Below are 17663 nucleotides of genomic sequence, written 5' to 3'. Positions count from 1 at the left end.
TTAATAATTGTTAAAATTTTATATTTGTGATTTAACATAATACATTTTAATCTTAAGAAAATTACATTTAAATTATATACAAATATATAAATGTATTTATAATTTGTTTAGTTCTTCTTGCTTTACAAATACAAATAACTTAGTTTATTCAAAAATACATCAAAATGTATGATTACTAAACACCACAAAACAAGTTCTCATAAGATTAAAAATAAGAAATAGACATTTGAAATAATAGTTTGATCAATTTTAAAATATTTAAAAATTAATTTCTTTACGATTTAGACATTTCACACAAAATTTTAATGCACTAGTGAACTTTAATTTCCAAATTTTAACTCTGATTCTAGTTGGAAGATTGCTATTTTTATTTTTCATTTATTTTATATAATAATACACTTGTAACATTTGTAATCGAAACTGATTGTTCTAAATTTTGTTTGTCATCGTTAAGCATGGTTGGTTTTCTGAGGTTTTTGTACACTATGTTCGCTTAATTGATTTCTGAGTTTTTTTTATGTATCGAGTTGGTCCCATAACGAATTAATAATATATTATTACCAATGAAATATTTTTGTCTATTTATTACCTAATAATATTTTATTGTATATTTATAATACTTCAACAGGTTTTATTGTGCATATACATAGTACATTAAATGTAGTCTTTCATTAATTAATATTAAAAAATAAATAAATATTAGTTACAATGTTTTAAAATAAATACGTTGATGAATTAAACATTGGTTTCGACATTTGAATTAAATATTTGTTTATGATCATTAGTTAAGTTTTTATTTAAACTAAAAATATCTTTAATAACACAATATGGTGTTTCAAAGACAATTTATGAAAACGAACATTATTTTTAAGTGACATCAGAAAGTGAATAAATAAAAATAAAAATAAAAGTATAGTAAAATATAATATATATAATATATGCATGTATAACTTACACACTCAAGCATTTATATATAAGTAATTAAAAGTAATTTTAACAGAAGATAACTTCAAAATTTTTCTCTGTTTTTTAATTATTTATTGGATATTATTCAGTTAACTTTAGTATTTAAAAATAATAATTGATAACAAAAATTGTACAGAATTGCTTAGTTATCAATACATTAGATAATTATAGTTTTAATGTTATTTATTTTTTTTTTTTTTACTTTATATTTTTAAATAAAAAATATTTAAATAAGTATTCAAACATATAACATATATGTTATCTCATAAATCTTACTCGAAACGTGATTGTTTGATTTTATTTAAATAATAAGCCTCGATTCTTGGTATAAATGACACGAGATCGTTTCTGTTTTTCAGAAGTTTTTATTTTCGAGTTTAGCAAAATATAGCGTTATAATATTTAATAAGCTCTAAGTAGAGGGCGTGTCAAAAATATCTTTGCTATGACAGTATACATACTTACACGTCACGGAATTTATTCCGTTCATTCATGTACACCAAAAAAAAAAAAAAAAAATAATAAAATAATGTATGAACATGAACTGTAACGCGGCTCGTCTCAACATAATATGCCCAGACAGAAGATGCTGTTGAGATGAATATACCCTTCACAAAGAGACATGCCACGTTGAATAATCCCAATGATCATTTTTATGAAAATAAACATTCCTGGATTAATATGGTGATTTTGTTTTATGAATGAGCATAACACATTATATACCAGATGTTCAATATTTTTGGAACTTTAAATAATAACTGTGTGTATATTTTAATACCTGCACATAATAATAACAGATAATAATACTGTACCTACATTTTATAGTGTAAAATATTTAATAACTTCGTTCATTAATTATTTCATATTATCGTTTAACAGTCCTAATTAGTCTAATGAAACTTATTGAGCAGCCTGTATAATAGTTAGTTTATAGGTATAATAATACTACAATCGTATTACTCATGGTACGTATATTATAATACGCATACATGGACCGATGTCATTTGTTATGATTCATAGAATATTTATAGAAAATATTTGTTTATTATAATGCACGTTCACGAATTTTGTTCGTTGTCGGATATTTATTTTATGTTTTAAATATTTAATGAAATTAACGAATTATGAAAATATTGCCGAAACGCAAAATACATAACACTTGCACTTAAATTTTAACGAAGCATATTTAATATGTTTAATGCAAATACTCAACTTAGTGTTTACCACTATCGGAAACATTTATTTTAACAACCAACGAGTTTTAAGTAATTAAATAAGTTTTAATAAAATAGTGGCCGTTTTAATTTTATTTTATTCAAAACATTTTATGCACAATAATATTTATAATAAGCTGTAGGTTCTGCCCTCTACTTTGTTCGCTCACTAACCCCCTGTGAGAATCAAGGCCTACTGTCAGCCTCGTCCCCATTAAAAGAGGGTTGCCTGATTTCGCATTGTTAAATGTAAAATATTTAAAAAAAAAACGTAATATTGGAAAATAAATCATACGAAACGTTTCTATATAAAAGACAAATATATAAATCAACATTAATGTAAATAATAATAAAATACAAATGAAAACTTGTTTTTTTTTTATTTATTTTGGACACAAAATGTAATTTACCATAACATATGCTTTCTACTGCAAGAATTCACTAGGCATACAATGAGTATTCGTTGGTATAAAAATAAATAATCTGGGCAGCTTAAAATAAGAGTTTATTTTCGATGTTGTAACACTTGTAACTATATTATTTACTCGTATACGTGGCTTACATACTACAATATTATTATTCATAATGGTAATATGATGTATGCATACGAGCGCTCATGATGCCACACGAATGATATGATTCACAGTTATATAACTGCTTATATATTTTTTTATTGTTTTTATTTAACAACGACATCAAAGGCCATTAGTGACAATTATTTATACTATTAACTGTTTATATTTTGTTTATCGGAGAATTGTAGTACTTACAAAAAAAGGCGATCAAAACACTTTTTACAATTTTTTTTTAAATTCATTGAAAATTTTTCGAGATGATAGTAGTACGTATAAATCTATGAAATGAAGTACAACCTAAATAAAAAGTATAACAAAAATACAGTCAGATTACATATTTTCGACGTAACTTAAACTTCATATACGTTATGGTAAAAAGAAAAAAGAAAACCATTTAAATGTCATCTCCTTAAGATGATCTTTTAATGTCAAGTACTTTATATCTATACAAGAATCTAGAAATACTATACATAAACATGCATAATAAAAGTAAGTAAAATATTGAAAGTAATTCCAAAAAGTTTATCAGAATAAATTTTTTATTAAATTCTATTTGAATTAAGGGATTTTCGCATAGTATATATGTGTTTTAAATTTTAAGCTTTCTTTTATATTTTATTCTTCAGAAACACATTTTAGCTAACGACAATATTTACAGAAAAAAAATCTGTTTTTTTTTTCTATTAAATATCAAATAATTGTAATATAGTACAAGTATTTTTCATAGCATTTATTTTAGATATTTGAGTATTTTAAATAGGTAGTTCTTTTTTAAGATATTTACAGTAATTGTAATATTTAATTTTAGATTTATATGATTTTCGTATCATAGTGAACTATTTTTTTTTTCAAATTTAACACCTTGAATTTTAAAGCTAAATTCTTGATTCATTATAAGCTTTTTTAATAATAATTGCATAAAATATATATTAAATATTATTTATGTATATATATAACGTAAAAAAAAAACAAACAAACAAACAGTACAGAAAAAAATAGTAAAAATATTTATAATAATAAAGAAAATTAACAAAATTACAAATTATCATAATAGCGTAAACCATTTTTTTTTTTTTTTTTTAATAAATTTTATAAAAAAATCATACGAGTTTTATAGTTTCAATTCAATTTTCTTTACGTTTAACGGAACACATTGAGCGAAATTAATAACGTTCAATTTTCAGGCCAATAATATTATTATTGTATGCTATAAAAAGCAATACGCATGCAGCAATATTATAAATCAGTGATGGCGTATTATTCATAATATTAATTATACGTCGGATTTATATGGTTTTACATAGTATGTGCAGTGTATGCAATTAAATGAGAATAAGATATATTCACGGTTTATGAAATATTGAATTTATAGAAACAATTTTATTTTGCCTGAAAAGCATATTTTAGGGGTTAGAAGAGAATATTCAATACGTACATAAGAGAATGTTTGAGAATGATAAATAATATTTTTATTTTTCTAAAGAAAATAATTAATAATTATATTACATATTATTTGTATGTACCATCTATGTACTAATTAATTTTTTTGTAAAAAAAAAAATACAATAAGTCAAATTTAAACCTTTACTGTAAACCAATTTAATTTATTAAATAAATTTAAACTGAATAATTTTAATATTAATTTTTTTTTTTTGTACAGAATATTTAAATAATATTCTGCATTTTTAAGAACATACAAACATCATAATTAAAGGATTTGAAGAGAATATAAACCCGACCTCGAATTATAATAGTTAACATTAATTATTCAATAATACCATCTCAATATTGCATTCATTTAAATTCAATAATCAAGGATTTAATTAAATATGAGTTATTTCATCATTTTTTAATTGTAAATTAAATTTAAGTATAACAATAAACAATAATATGACGGTTTGATCGAAGAAACTGGATGGGTATTTTAGCTGCTATTTTTAAATACTCTTTGCTGTAGATAAGATAAAGCACTACAAAACTTCTAAAAAAAAAAAAAAACACAAGAAAACATAAAACTAACACCAATATTTTCTTCATTCCCTTCGTAAACTTAAATAATATATAACATATTAAACTTACGTTTCTGTAAAAAAAAAATTAAATCGTTAAAAGCGTAAGTGCTTCGCAATTCGACCGTACGCATTTAAATATATTATTAAAGAGAAAAAAAAAATAATATTTGACGGCTCTCCGGTGACCTATTGTATAAAAACATCTGTAAGCATCGGTCGCGGTGCTGTGAAATCTGCAATCTCCGCAACACCTTTGATGTAAAAAAAAAAAAAAAATAAAAAATGAAAAAGATAACAAAATTAATTTTTTGCTATAATAAAAGTAACTGTGCTGAAAAAAAAAATGCGCTACTACGCGTTCATTTTTCTATAGACACAGACTGCGCATTCTTTGTCGAGAAAGCGACATCGACGCCGTTGCGCCTTCGTCACAAGCGGAAAAGTAAAACCTCTTCGAATATATTATAATATCAGCTTCGCGGATCCGGTAATGATCATTTACCAGTTTTGTTCGCGATGATTGCAGCGGTTAGATGTAGATGAGGAAGGCGAGATTCTCGAAACTTTTGCCTGCGCACTCCTCCTCAATTATTTCTCAATTATACTTTCTTGAAAATCACAATAATCGGCAATGGTTCCTGTATTTTTATGTTTGAATGGTACAGACGTATATAATACATTTGTATTTCACGACTTTACACGAACGTAATAACAGTACAATCAAAAAGTTCGAAATCATTTTAATAACTTCGTTACGAATAATGTTTTTTCGAATCGAGTAACGTGCACGGAATATCTATTTATTACGTTTATTCTGATTTATATATTATAATATACGGTCCTGGATTATTAAGGCGTAACGTCTACAAATACTTTACCAATTATGATGTAACGTGATCAATGTGTTGCATTATACCCACCTATACCGGCATATACATTTTTAACGAATTCTTATACAATAGTAACGCTGTAGAAATCCACGGAAATATACGGAAGTACTAACGACGATCGCGTTTCGGATTTCCTGTGGCCTAATAGCTCAGATTGTACATCCGTAAAAATCGAACGTGCAATATGCAAAAAAATGACACATTTCGTGGCGAAAAAATCAAACCGACATCATTATAATTTATAATAGATGTATACGCATCATTCATATATTATTATGATGTTTGTCCGTGCGCCGCAAATCCAGAAAAGTTGTAATATATTGTTTGTCACCGTCCCGACAAACGAAGTTTCCAATTACTCTGCTGTATAGTACATTGAAGAAGAATAGTAGGATATCGACTAGTTGTCAGGTCTGATTCGATTACGTTTTTTAATAATATTACTCGTTTATAGAAATTTTATTTTTTACGACCGCGGTACAGCTACTGTCGCCGTCGAGTGGGGGGGGGGGTGCCAAACGAGTATGGCCGATGAGAAAATCTACGGACTTGTTGTGGACGATTGATGTCCGGCAATCATTTACGGAACAATTGTGCGAATCGTATACATCAAATCGTTATGATTATTTTACGCATGCTAAAAATTTATTGAACCAATAGACGGCACTCGGAATATGCAATTTAGTAGCATGCATGTCGTTTGGAATATGTATGCTCGTATTTAAGAATAATAATTAACTGTAATAATAATTTACACTACAACGAAATGCAACAAACATAAATGCACAATAATTATAAAATTCTATTTTGGATGTCCTGCAGGATTTTACGTTTTTTTTTTTTTTCAAAACGTTTATTTAGTGATAATCGTTTCTCTATATTTTCAACTATTCAAACGTTTATTTGATGATAATTGTTTCTCTGTATTTTCAAGTATTCATTATATAAAAACACATTTTTATTATTATGATGAATGCGGCGATATTTATTCGGTCACAGTACTATCGGTAATATTAGTTGGTAATATTTGTTTTTAAATTTTTAATTCCAAGAAAAGCATTGCATAATTGATATTTTACAACGATCAAAAGTAAAACATTTCATAATACGAATTTAAAATGTATTTAATAGTTAAAAAAAAAAAAAAAAAAAAAAAAAAAAAAAAAAAATTTAAAAAAAATAAAAAAATAAAAAAAAAAAAAAAAATTGGAATATTTACACAATATAAAATTCCAACAAAATCAATTTTGTTTATTTATTATATTAAATTCAAAAGCAATAAAACAAATAGACTTGAAATTTTCATAAAATATTTGTATTTACTACATAAGTTATAAATTTGAAGTTTCAATTTAAAATTGAATTTCGAATTTTCAATTGTTCGACTTAAATTAATGGTAAAATTATTTACTTTTTTTTGAGTTGAAAAATTGAATATTTTAATATATTTTGCTATACAACAATTTTAAAATATTAAAAATATACAGGCATAATTAATTTTAAAATATTAAAAATACACAGGCATAATTTTTTCTTGTGCGTTTGATTTTTAATTGCAGAGAAAATTGTTAAACTCTTGAACATTTCAAACTTTTTGTTGTTAACATTTAAAACAATATTAAATTTGAAAAGTTCAAAAATTACATTGAAAACTCTTCATAAGTAGTTATTACTATAATTTAAAAATTCAAAAAATATATAATTACATTTTAAATTCAAATTTTAATGAATTTGGATATATTGATCAATAGATAATGATTTGTATTTATTTTTGGTACTTAATTTAAAAATGTTGTTGGCATGTATTAAACAATTTTTTATATTATTATATTTAAATTTGCAAAATAACATTTTTCAAATGTTTAGATTATTAATAAAGTATAACCTATATATGTATATGTATAAATATACCATGAATCTATTTTCGTAGTTTTACGATATGTCGTTATTGATTTAAAAATTTATATTAACAATATAATAAACTAGTTTAATTGTAATTAGTAGTAAAATAAAAGCCATATATAACGAACTTATATTTAACGACGTTTTCTGTTCAACAAAATATTTATTGTATTTTAGCCAATAAGATAAGATACTGAAGATAGTCAAACTTAACTCATAATTTTACAACAGTATTACAGTTCCAATATTTACGTAAACGTATATGTACGCTCAAATTTTCTCTTATTTTTTCTAAACATATACAAATATTTAGTAAGTGTCGATAAATTGTAAATATTATATTAAGTCAATAACAGTGTTATAAAATAAGAACAAAAATAATGCTGAAAAATATGGTATTTCATAAATTCTCGCTTTTAACCATATTAAAAAATCATAAATATATTAAGCGATAAAGAAATCAAAATTTTATATAATAAAAAGATTAAGCAAACAAAACTTGCTGATTATTTCTCTTAAATAAAAAAATTTATTTAAAAAATGTAATATGATTGTATAAATATAATATAATATGCAATTTATTTAATTAAATAAAAATAAATTTATAAACATGTAAATTCTTTTTAATTAATTTCTCAATATATCGATTTTTTTTGGCGCTTAATAGATTTAGTTATGTAGAACATTCACTATACGTTTTATTGTTGTTACGTATTTAATAAATACGATTTGTATAGAAAATATTTATTCAACCTACCACGTATTATTTCAATAAAATAAACTAATATAGTATCAATACAAATAATTAATATAATACTTATACACTTATTAATATGACATGACATTCCGTATTCCGAATACTATTTTATATCTTTGTGCAGTGGTTTATATTTGAATTACTACTTGACGCATCCATTACTGTGACAAACTGAACACCTACTATACAACAGAACGAATTTTCCGGTTTTTGAATTTACATTATTTATTTTCGTCTCCTTGAAACGTATTTTAGATCAACGGTATACGATTGTTTAATTGTATTGTCTTAAGTAATTCCAAAACCACAGTGTTCATTTAACCTGTAAATAAACCACGTAAACTACAACATAAAATTAAACAAATCAATTACGTAACGCCGTGATGCTATATTGTAACGAAACAATAATGTAGACATTTTTTAATGATTCGATAATTACGCGGAATGCAGTATCGATTAAACAGTTTTTTGTCACAGCGACTAGATCGCTTAACTCTGAAGATTACGAGTACACGAAACGCGAAACAATAGTGAGCTTAACTGTAACAAATGTGTGGCAAAACGTATTTCATAAATATTGCCGATGACTTTTGGAACTTGCACAGCACTCTGGGGGGAGATTATGGATCATATTGTGTTTCTTTATTTATCGGCCATACGACTAAAATCATTTCGGGCGTCCGTCCTAGTATCACAGACCACGCGCCCCCGCTGTCGTTCACCGAATAATAAACATAACGGTATAAGATGATTATAGTTTTCGTAATATTATAGTAGACCTAAACGCGTGTTTCGGGAGGTTTTTGTTTGAAAATCGTTTTTTGTACTTTTATCGAAAACATCGTTGAGCGATAGACGTTGACGATAACAGCACCGGCGCGGTATAAAGGCGTACAAAGATTGAAAAAAATAAATATATTTTACATGATATACAACTCGTATTTACGTAATGCGTTCCTTATAAACGACGACGTCGGCGGGGTATCGCCGACGCACGGTCCCGCGGCGCCGACGGCTCTCTTTCTCGTAAACGGAAAGTAATTTCAACGATTCTGTTTTACATAAATTTAAATAAAGGTTTCGGCGGCCGTTTTTCGCGACTATTTGTACGATCGCCGCCTCCCAATCACCGGCAAGTGTTTAACATATATATTATATTATTACTATACATATATATAATATATATATACCTATAATATATACTCGTATATATGCACGAGTAAATTATTATTATATTATACACGTATTGCGGTGGTTGTGGTTTAATAATGCGGAGAAAAGCTGGATACGGAACACGGACGTTATCGCGTTGCGGGGATTTCGCGTACATGATATTGTTCATGAACCGACCCGAACAGAACACGACTAGAAATGTTTTTCAATCACCCCGCGTTCATTTTGTTAGAACTTTTCACTCGTGAACCGCCCGACCTTGATATCGATTGCAGGCGAATGGCGATGTACGAAAAATAAATATGTTAAAATCATCATACTCGTATAACAAGACTATACGAACTAATAATAACTGCACGTGAATGAAAATCGAGTTCAATCAGAATTGTGTTTTGAATGATCGTTGATTGTCGCATTACACTTTGACATCTTATCGCTCAGTGTTTTTTTTTTTTTTTTTTTTTTTAATTAAAATAATATAATCGATAACACACTAACTCGCGATCTCTTTAAAAATCGAATTACTGTACTGTAGTGAAAAAAAATCTTCTGCAGTAGACATAATTCAAATTCTGTTAATGTGTTTTAGATGGATGTCTGAAAGCTCGTATTTTTGAACGATCATAAACCTCGTAAGTGCGAATACCACATAAAACATTTCAACATATAAACAATATAATGATCGTGAAATGAAATTCCCCCTTCTCTGGAACTACATAAAGAAAAAAAAACCGAATTCTTACATATTTTAATCATAAAATACATTGTTGGTGTAATACAAATATATCTATGGGGTTTTTTTTTTATCAGATCCGCGCAGTTTCTAGATGAGGATTGACGAGGGATTAATGAATTCAAATGATGATTCCGACTGTTGTGAAATTATTACAAAGTCAGGATTAAAATATATTCATGTGTTAATATTATTTATGGCAATTTTTAATATGTTTTATCTATTATTATTATTATTATTTGTTGCGTTATAAAATATGACGTAAAATTTATGACTATTATTATACCGTCACGGCGCGATGAATGTAATACGCACGTGCGCTGGTGGTACAGTTTAAATGCACAACTTATCATATTATATATACGCAATTGTGTATTGTTTCATTATACAGAGTGCAGGTTCATAGACTCGTATTAATTTCTCAACGTTTTTCGCACAAAACTAACACGGAAAAACGAGAAAATATGGCGTGACCATCCAGTACAATAATAATTATTACCTATAGGTAAATTATTGCAGTAATTTAATCTGTGTATTGCTAATCCTAACGCCGTTCGTGATTTCAAAAGCGTGATAAGAAAATGGATTATTATGCAGTCGCCGTGGTCGTACGATACTAGACGAAAATGACGTCAATATACGCCGTGTTCCGATAATGGATCAACATTTTCACGACAAATTACGAATTTAATATTATTATATTGCATCACGTTTGAACCACGTCGCGTTAGTCACGTACTGTATTTGGCGTTTCGGCTATAGATAGGTGTTGTATTGTTTGTCGCAGGAAACGATAACAAATACATCGCCGTTCGCAACCGCCGTGACAATAATAATTCGTCTCATAAATCTGGCGGTAGGGTTTTGTTTTTTCTCGCCCACCACTCGACTATATTTGAGTCGACGAGCACGTTACGCGCGAATGCCATTTCGATTGCTTCGGTTTAATCGAACGCGAAAAGCATATTTTGATTAAAACACGCGCGGTTCGCTGCAGCGTTACGTGTCGGGTGGATAATATTAATAAACACTCGCGTTGAAATAATTTTAAATATAATTTATTGGGTATAACGCTTTGTTTTTCGTTACGATCAACGCAATAGTTTTAAGTTATCTTAGCGTAAAATATCGACGAGATCATCAATGAATAGTCTGGCCCGATGTATTCTGCTCGAAACCACAATTATAAAACGCCTATAGTTATAAAATTCCGACTGGAGTTTATCATCTAATTTACACTGGCCAAGTGTAGCGTAGATACGATGAACACCCACGTGTCTCGCGCAGTTTTGAGTAATTTTATGATACTCGAGTAGGTATATTATATTTTAATAGTCTATAAAAAATAGATTCTTACGCAGTCTTAAAAATTTTCAACCTGGTCTATTAAAATATCAATAAAAAACATGATGCTGCTGTAAATTGTAATGAGCATACATACCTATATTGTTATATAATATTAGGTATTTCCAGGATTTATTTCACAAAGCACTAACCATGCAAAAACATTATATTCTACAGTGCCGTTAGTTTCATATTATTATGTTTGTATTGTGAAATATAAATTTTAATACTAATTGTGTGTAATATTATATAACAAGTGTCAGCAAAATAATGTTTTTTTTTTAACTCTCACCTACACGACATTGTATTGATTGCATTATAATGTATAATCAACCATTCATTTGGGGTGAAATTCTGGAAGGGACTATTAGTTTAAAACGTAAAACAGATGAATATTTTTTATGTAAATAAATATTTTTTACATACATAATTTATTCAAAAACATTAGCTTGATAATAACCGAGAGTATATTATTTACATACATTTAGTTTCTCCGAAATTAAAATGGAGAAGTGTGCTTGGAGGTGAGTCAGCATAAACCATATTGCTCCACCCTGGACCCAATACTGATTATAACTCGTTTTTTTTTCCCCCCGACGTGGAAAACCGTCAGTAGTGTTATTTAATAAGCTTTATTAATAATAATAATAAAAATGAAACAGAAACAAAAACATTAGTGATGGCAAAACGGTTTCAATATAATAATATATAATATCATATATGTAGTGTTTATAACCATTAACGGCGTTAACCAATACTCTGACTGTTGGAATTCGAATTTAAAATGTCAGTTGTTCACGGCTGTCATGTCGTGCCCGACGTTTTGATCCAGTTCGATTAATAACATAGTTTTTATTTTATTTTTTTATTTGCTTTACAGTGCTCGTAGCGATCACGGGCTGCGCATCGCAAACCATTCAGATAACGCCGAACGAAGTAGAACCGGTAAGAGAAGAACGGTCGAAGTACGGCGTGACGTGCTACGGTCCAAACCTCAGCGAATTCCAATGGCGTGGTCCCGCCGGCATAATATCGCAAAGCCCGCAGTTCAGGTGATTTTCCGCAGCTATGATTATATTTAATTCGTCCCTTTAAAACAGTATTTTAAAATATTTCCACCCCATCGATGCCGACGTTATTTTTCTCTTGTTACGTTTCAAGCGCAAAAATAAATTCTTCTTACGGCTTGTGTATACAGTTGAAATAATAAAAACAAAAGTTATTTATTTTAATTATTTTATTGTACTACTAAAAACAATATACCTATACAATATAATATTGTATAACTATTCGTAATAATAGCAGTTTGTCAATATATACTAAAAAGAGTAGTATTGTGTTTTAAAATCTTTAAATTAGATAGTATTTCAGATATTATTGTAAAATTCCTTCGGCCGCCTAATAAAATACATTTATTTTTATTATTAGTTGGTATTTTACGAGTCGATCAAGCCACATAACTCGGAGAATTTAATAAGTAAAACTACCATAGAGAATATCATTAAAAATGTGTTTTAAGTATTTAAACTTTAAACTCAATATGTACGACGATTTATTCAAAAATATTCGTATCATTTATGTTTTAAATTATCATGTACAAAATACAATTGTATTTTTCCCGATTGTCCACTATTTACTGTTTTATGTGATTAGTAATTTAAATAAAATTTAAAAAAAAAAAAGAAAAAACGAATTCTGAGTTAAAATAAAATAATTACGTATATTTTTATCTATTGATAATAGCATTTAAGTTATTTTGATTACACTAACGACAGTATATTATAGTCTATAGACGATTTATGAAATTTCATATTAAATATAAAAGTGTTCATTGATTAGTTATATCATATTTGTATTAGATACACACACACACACACACACAAATATATATATATAAATTTAATATATGTCTTTCTGCAAATAATTTTTTCTAGAATTCAATTTATGTACGAAAAATAAACGATATATACGACCACCGAGTTTTAGATCTACTGTTGGTCTATTGTTGATCTAATAGTATTAACAATTTAAATTTCCAAACTCTTGGCCTTGTGTGTAATTTTATTTAAATAATTATTAATTACTTCATTTAATCTGACTATAATAAGTGTTTATACTCGTCGTTTATAACAACAACCAAACATTACATTGTCATTTCAAATACACTAATATTATTCAAGAAACACGCTTGGAGTGCTCTTAACTTGGAAAATGTAATAAATTACAGAATAACCAAACATCGATCACATTTATAATAATATTAATAAGCGAAAACATAAATAACATAATTGTATAACATTTTAATGCAAAAAATACATTTCCTTTTTTTTTCATTATATTACTTATAAATAATCAATAAATTTAACCACGAATTATCACGTAGAAAGTAATAATAATAATAATAATAATAAATAAATAAATAACAATAAATCGAGTTTACGTTTTTTATTGACTTAATTTGATAAATAATTGTGTATTAATATTTATATTTATATATTTACATAATATATTGTTACGCATAAATTATTTTACCTATTTGACTCTCAAATGAGCATAGACGTTTTTCGCTGAAATTGTTTCTCTAGGTATATTGAATTTGTACACAACATTATGCAAATATATATAGTAATGCATATACACATTATTGCAAACTGACGATGGAAAATAACAATAGAAAACTATTTCACTGCATTCCTACTCGTAAAGTTTAATTAACACTCCAATCACAATATTGCAAACGTATATATATATATATTTACAAATTACATGGTTGTATGAGTTTTATGTATTGTAATAATATAATAATATTGTGTTAGAGCGTATAGGTAGGTATCTGTGGTTTGAAATGAGTTTCTAAGAACAACATTTTATTTGATTAACGTAATTTATGTTGGTAGTAGCTTTTGGTAGTTTGAAAAATAGCCAACGTGTCTGAACTAGTGGATTCGACTCGAGATTATACGATTGGCCATATTCCGATGTCAAATAACAGTCGTAGTCGATATTTAAATAAAAATTGTTTTACACCGGCATAATTGAAAATAAAAAAAAAAAAAAAAAAAAATTAAAAAACACGAAAAAAAGTCAACACATTATTATTGGTCACGCTCGGAAAAAAAAAAAAAAAAATTATATCGTTCTCGCCTCAAATTCCCGTCGCGTCAATGCCGTACGCTGATTATAAACGTAAACTTTCCGATCATCATCCACCAGCCGAACACGCATTTGGTCGGTGTATGCGTGTAATATCGATACTTTGCTCGATGCGCATTAACTCCTCCGGGACGATATCATGTTATATTCGAACACGTACTGACTATATTATTATATCATTATCTTGCACACTCACGGTACATCTGCATTTTTAACAAAATTATTAACGAATGAAATACGAATTAATGACTGTATTTTATAGTCGTATTCAAACAGCAGAGTTAATTAATTCTATTATTCGGAGTAGTTACTGCAATAATAATAATAATATAATATATATATATATATTAAATTATCTTATTTGGCTTTCCATCGCGATTCCCACTGGCGAACATGATATTAATATACAGGTACACTACCTGTACGTACCTACACGAAACGTCAACGTGACACGCACGTTTTAATTTTTACTCTACTCCTGTGATCATAATCTATTTAATCAACACATATTACAAATATGATCATATTTCCGTTGTGTATTCCGTTAAGTACCTACGTATACATTATAATAATGATAAGAATTGAACGATTTTTTTTTTTTTTTGTTTTTTTTGTTTAAAATGAAAACGCGTTTGATAAAAAACAAAATCTAACATGTTTATTTTTTTTTTTTATATACTAGTATATTATAGTATACCTACACAATATATACTATAAATATTACTGTTTTAGGTTTCGAAGCGAGTGATGTATTAGATTTACAACGAAGTATTTTATATTTTATTTTGTTTTTTTATTTTTTTTCTTAGTTTTGATCTCTGGGCATTTTTTTTTCTTATAGATTGAGTGCTTCTAGTATTGCATTTGACCTTATCCATTGGTTAGACATTTCTATCTATTTGGTACATTAGGGTAGTCTTTTTTTGAATATCTCAGTAGTTTTCAGTCCACCATAAAGAAAGTCTACAGTAAAACGTGAGTGTTTAAATCTATGGCTTGCTTGATGTTAGTAAAATCGATTTCGGATTATTTTTTTGAAAATTATTATTTTATAATATAATATAGTTTTTATTGTATTTTTTATTAAATATTTATTAAAGGATTATTTTACAGACATCATTTTATTTTTATATGTCTAATTTTGAAACAATCTTTATGAAAATATTATTTATTCATTTTATTTTATTGTTATGTGCTTGGAACTTTTTTTCTATGACATCAAATTTGCTTACACTATAGTATAGCATAATATTTTATGAACCATAAGGGCTTTAATTTTATAAATAGCAAATTAATCTGTTTTTATGTTTTAATAATGGTGAATTTATTAAATCATAAATGTTAGATTTATTATAATAATTTTTTGCGGGAAGCTTTAAATTTAATATTTAAATTCAAGTCTATACTTATATAATATGCACTACTTCGACTAAAAAACATTCAAAATATTTAATTATTAATTATTTTTATTTTAAACATAAAAATAATTAAGCGATTTAATAGTTATCACAATAAACCAAGTTATATTTATTGATAGCTAGTAAATAATAATAATTTATGGAGAGCTAAAAGACAATCTAATAATAATAAAACTATATTCATATTAATTTCATTAAAATAAAACCTGACAAGTAACAATGAAAACTTATTATAACAAAAACATGTTTATTATTAGGTGAAAACATTATTGATAGTCAATCATCATGATAATTAATTATTATTATATCTTTGTATAAATTGAATTGCATTCATTTTTATCTGAATCAAAAAAATATTGTTTTACTTGTGGGCGAATAAAATGTATATTTCGTAGTACTGCGGTGTAAAAGTTGACTTGAATAATGTAATTCGATTTTCATATATTACTAAAAATATATACAAACTATAGAATTTACAGTTATTGCTATATCGTTATATATTCCGATAGGTTGGGATTGTTTTAATAATATGATAAGTTGTAATTAAATAAAAGAAGCCAGCAGGCGTTGATTTGTTTATTCGTGTTATTCGAATGTTTATTAAGTTATGTTTCTATTTTTCAGATTAAGTTACTCATGTATTTATTACACATGTGAATAATAACATTTCTTACACAATAACGATGAAACGCGCTTGTAATTCCAAGTGAAATTTATTTTCATGTTATTATGTAGTATAGTTAATCATCATACAAATATAATACACGATAAAGCTTCAGCACGTTTCAGGGATTTATTAAAATAGAATAATTGACAATAATTATTTAAATACTATGATTGCGGTAGTATTTTACTACAGGATTTGCACAAAATGGTTTCATTTGATTTATATTTTTTTTCTCTCAGAAAAGTGCAGAAAATAAAAACTTTTTCGATGCATTTATAAGAATTATCCGTTTCAAATAGCGAAAAACTATTTAAAATTTAATCGTAAATAAAATTTATGACTTATGTAGAATTCATTTACATAATATATTGATTGCATACAGTATAGGACACCATGATTTTTCCATTTTCTTGTGATTTTGTTGGGAAACTTACTCACTGTATTCTATGAACTCTTTAATATAAATGACAATAATACTATAAAAAAATAATCTAGCCTAATCTGATCAAAAATGATTGTTTTTCCTACAACGTGTACGTATTTTATTTATTATTTTAAAAATATATATTTAAAATTTTAGAATGATGAAAACTTATCCTGTATATTATATATTTCGCAATACAAACTAAATGATTATTTATAAATCTACCTCCACGTATATATAATTGTGTTTATTCATGTTAATTAATATTTATTAACATAGGTATAATTTTAATGAAAACTAGACTAATCATAACCATATCAAAGTATGAGAAATGTTCAAATAATTGCATTACTTACGTAAATAAATTAAATCCAATTTACTAGGTATCTAATTTTTTTCATCATGGAATATAAGTAAACAGGACTATATTTTACA

At 26.5% G+C, this 17663-nt stretch overlaps 1 protein-coding gene across 1 annotated transcript in view; it reads left to right on the top strand.

Moving 5' to 3' along the window:
* Positions 1–17663, top strand: part of LOC112601434 (fasciclin-2-like) — a 154627-nt gene that overhangs the window by 89077 nt on the left and 47887 nt on the right. Inside the window, exon 2 of the mRNA XM_025349071.1 lies at positions 12447–12618. Within this exon, the coding sequence (XP_025204856.1) occupies positions 12447–12618 (172 nt within the window). The remainder of the gene's footprint in view (positions 1–12446; positions 12619–17663) is intronic.

The sequence above is a fragment of the Melanaphis sacchari genome, unplaced genomic scaffold, assembly GCF_002803265.2.
Source record: "Melanaphis sacchari strain LSU unplaced genomic scaffold, SCAv2.0 Contig78_pilon_pilon, whole genome shotgun sequence".
Lineage (NCBI taxonomy): Eukaryota > Metazoa > Arthropoda > Insecta > Hemiptera > Aphididae > Melanaphis > Melanaphis sacchari.
This window is presented reverse-complemented; position numbering and strand designations above follow the sequence as displayed.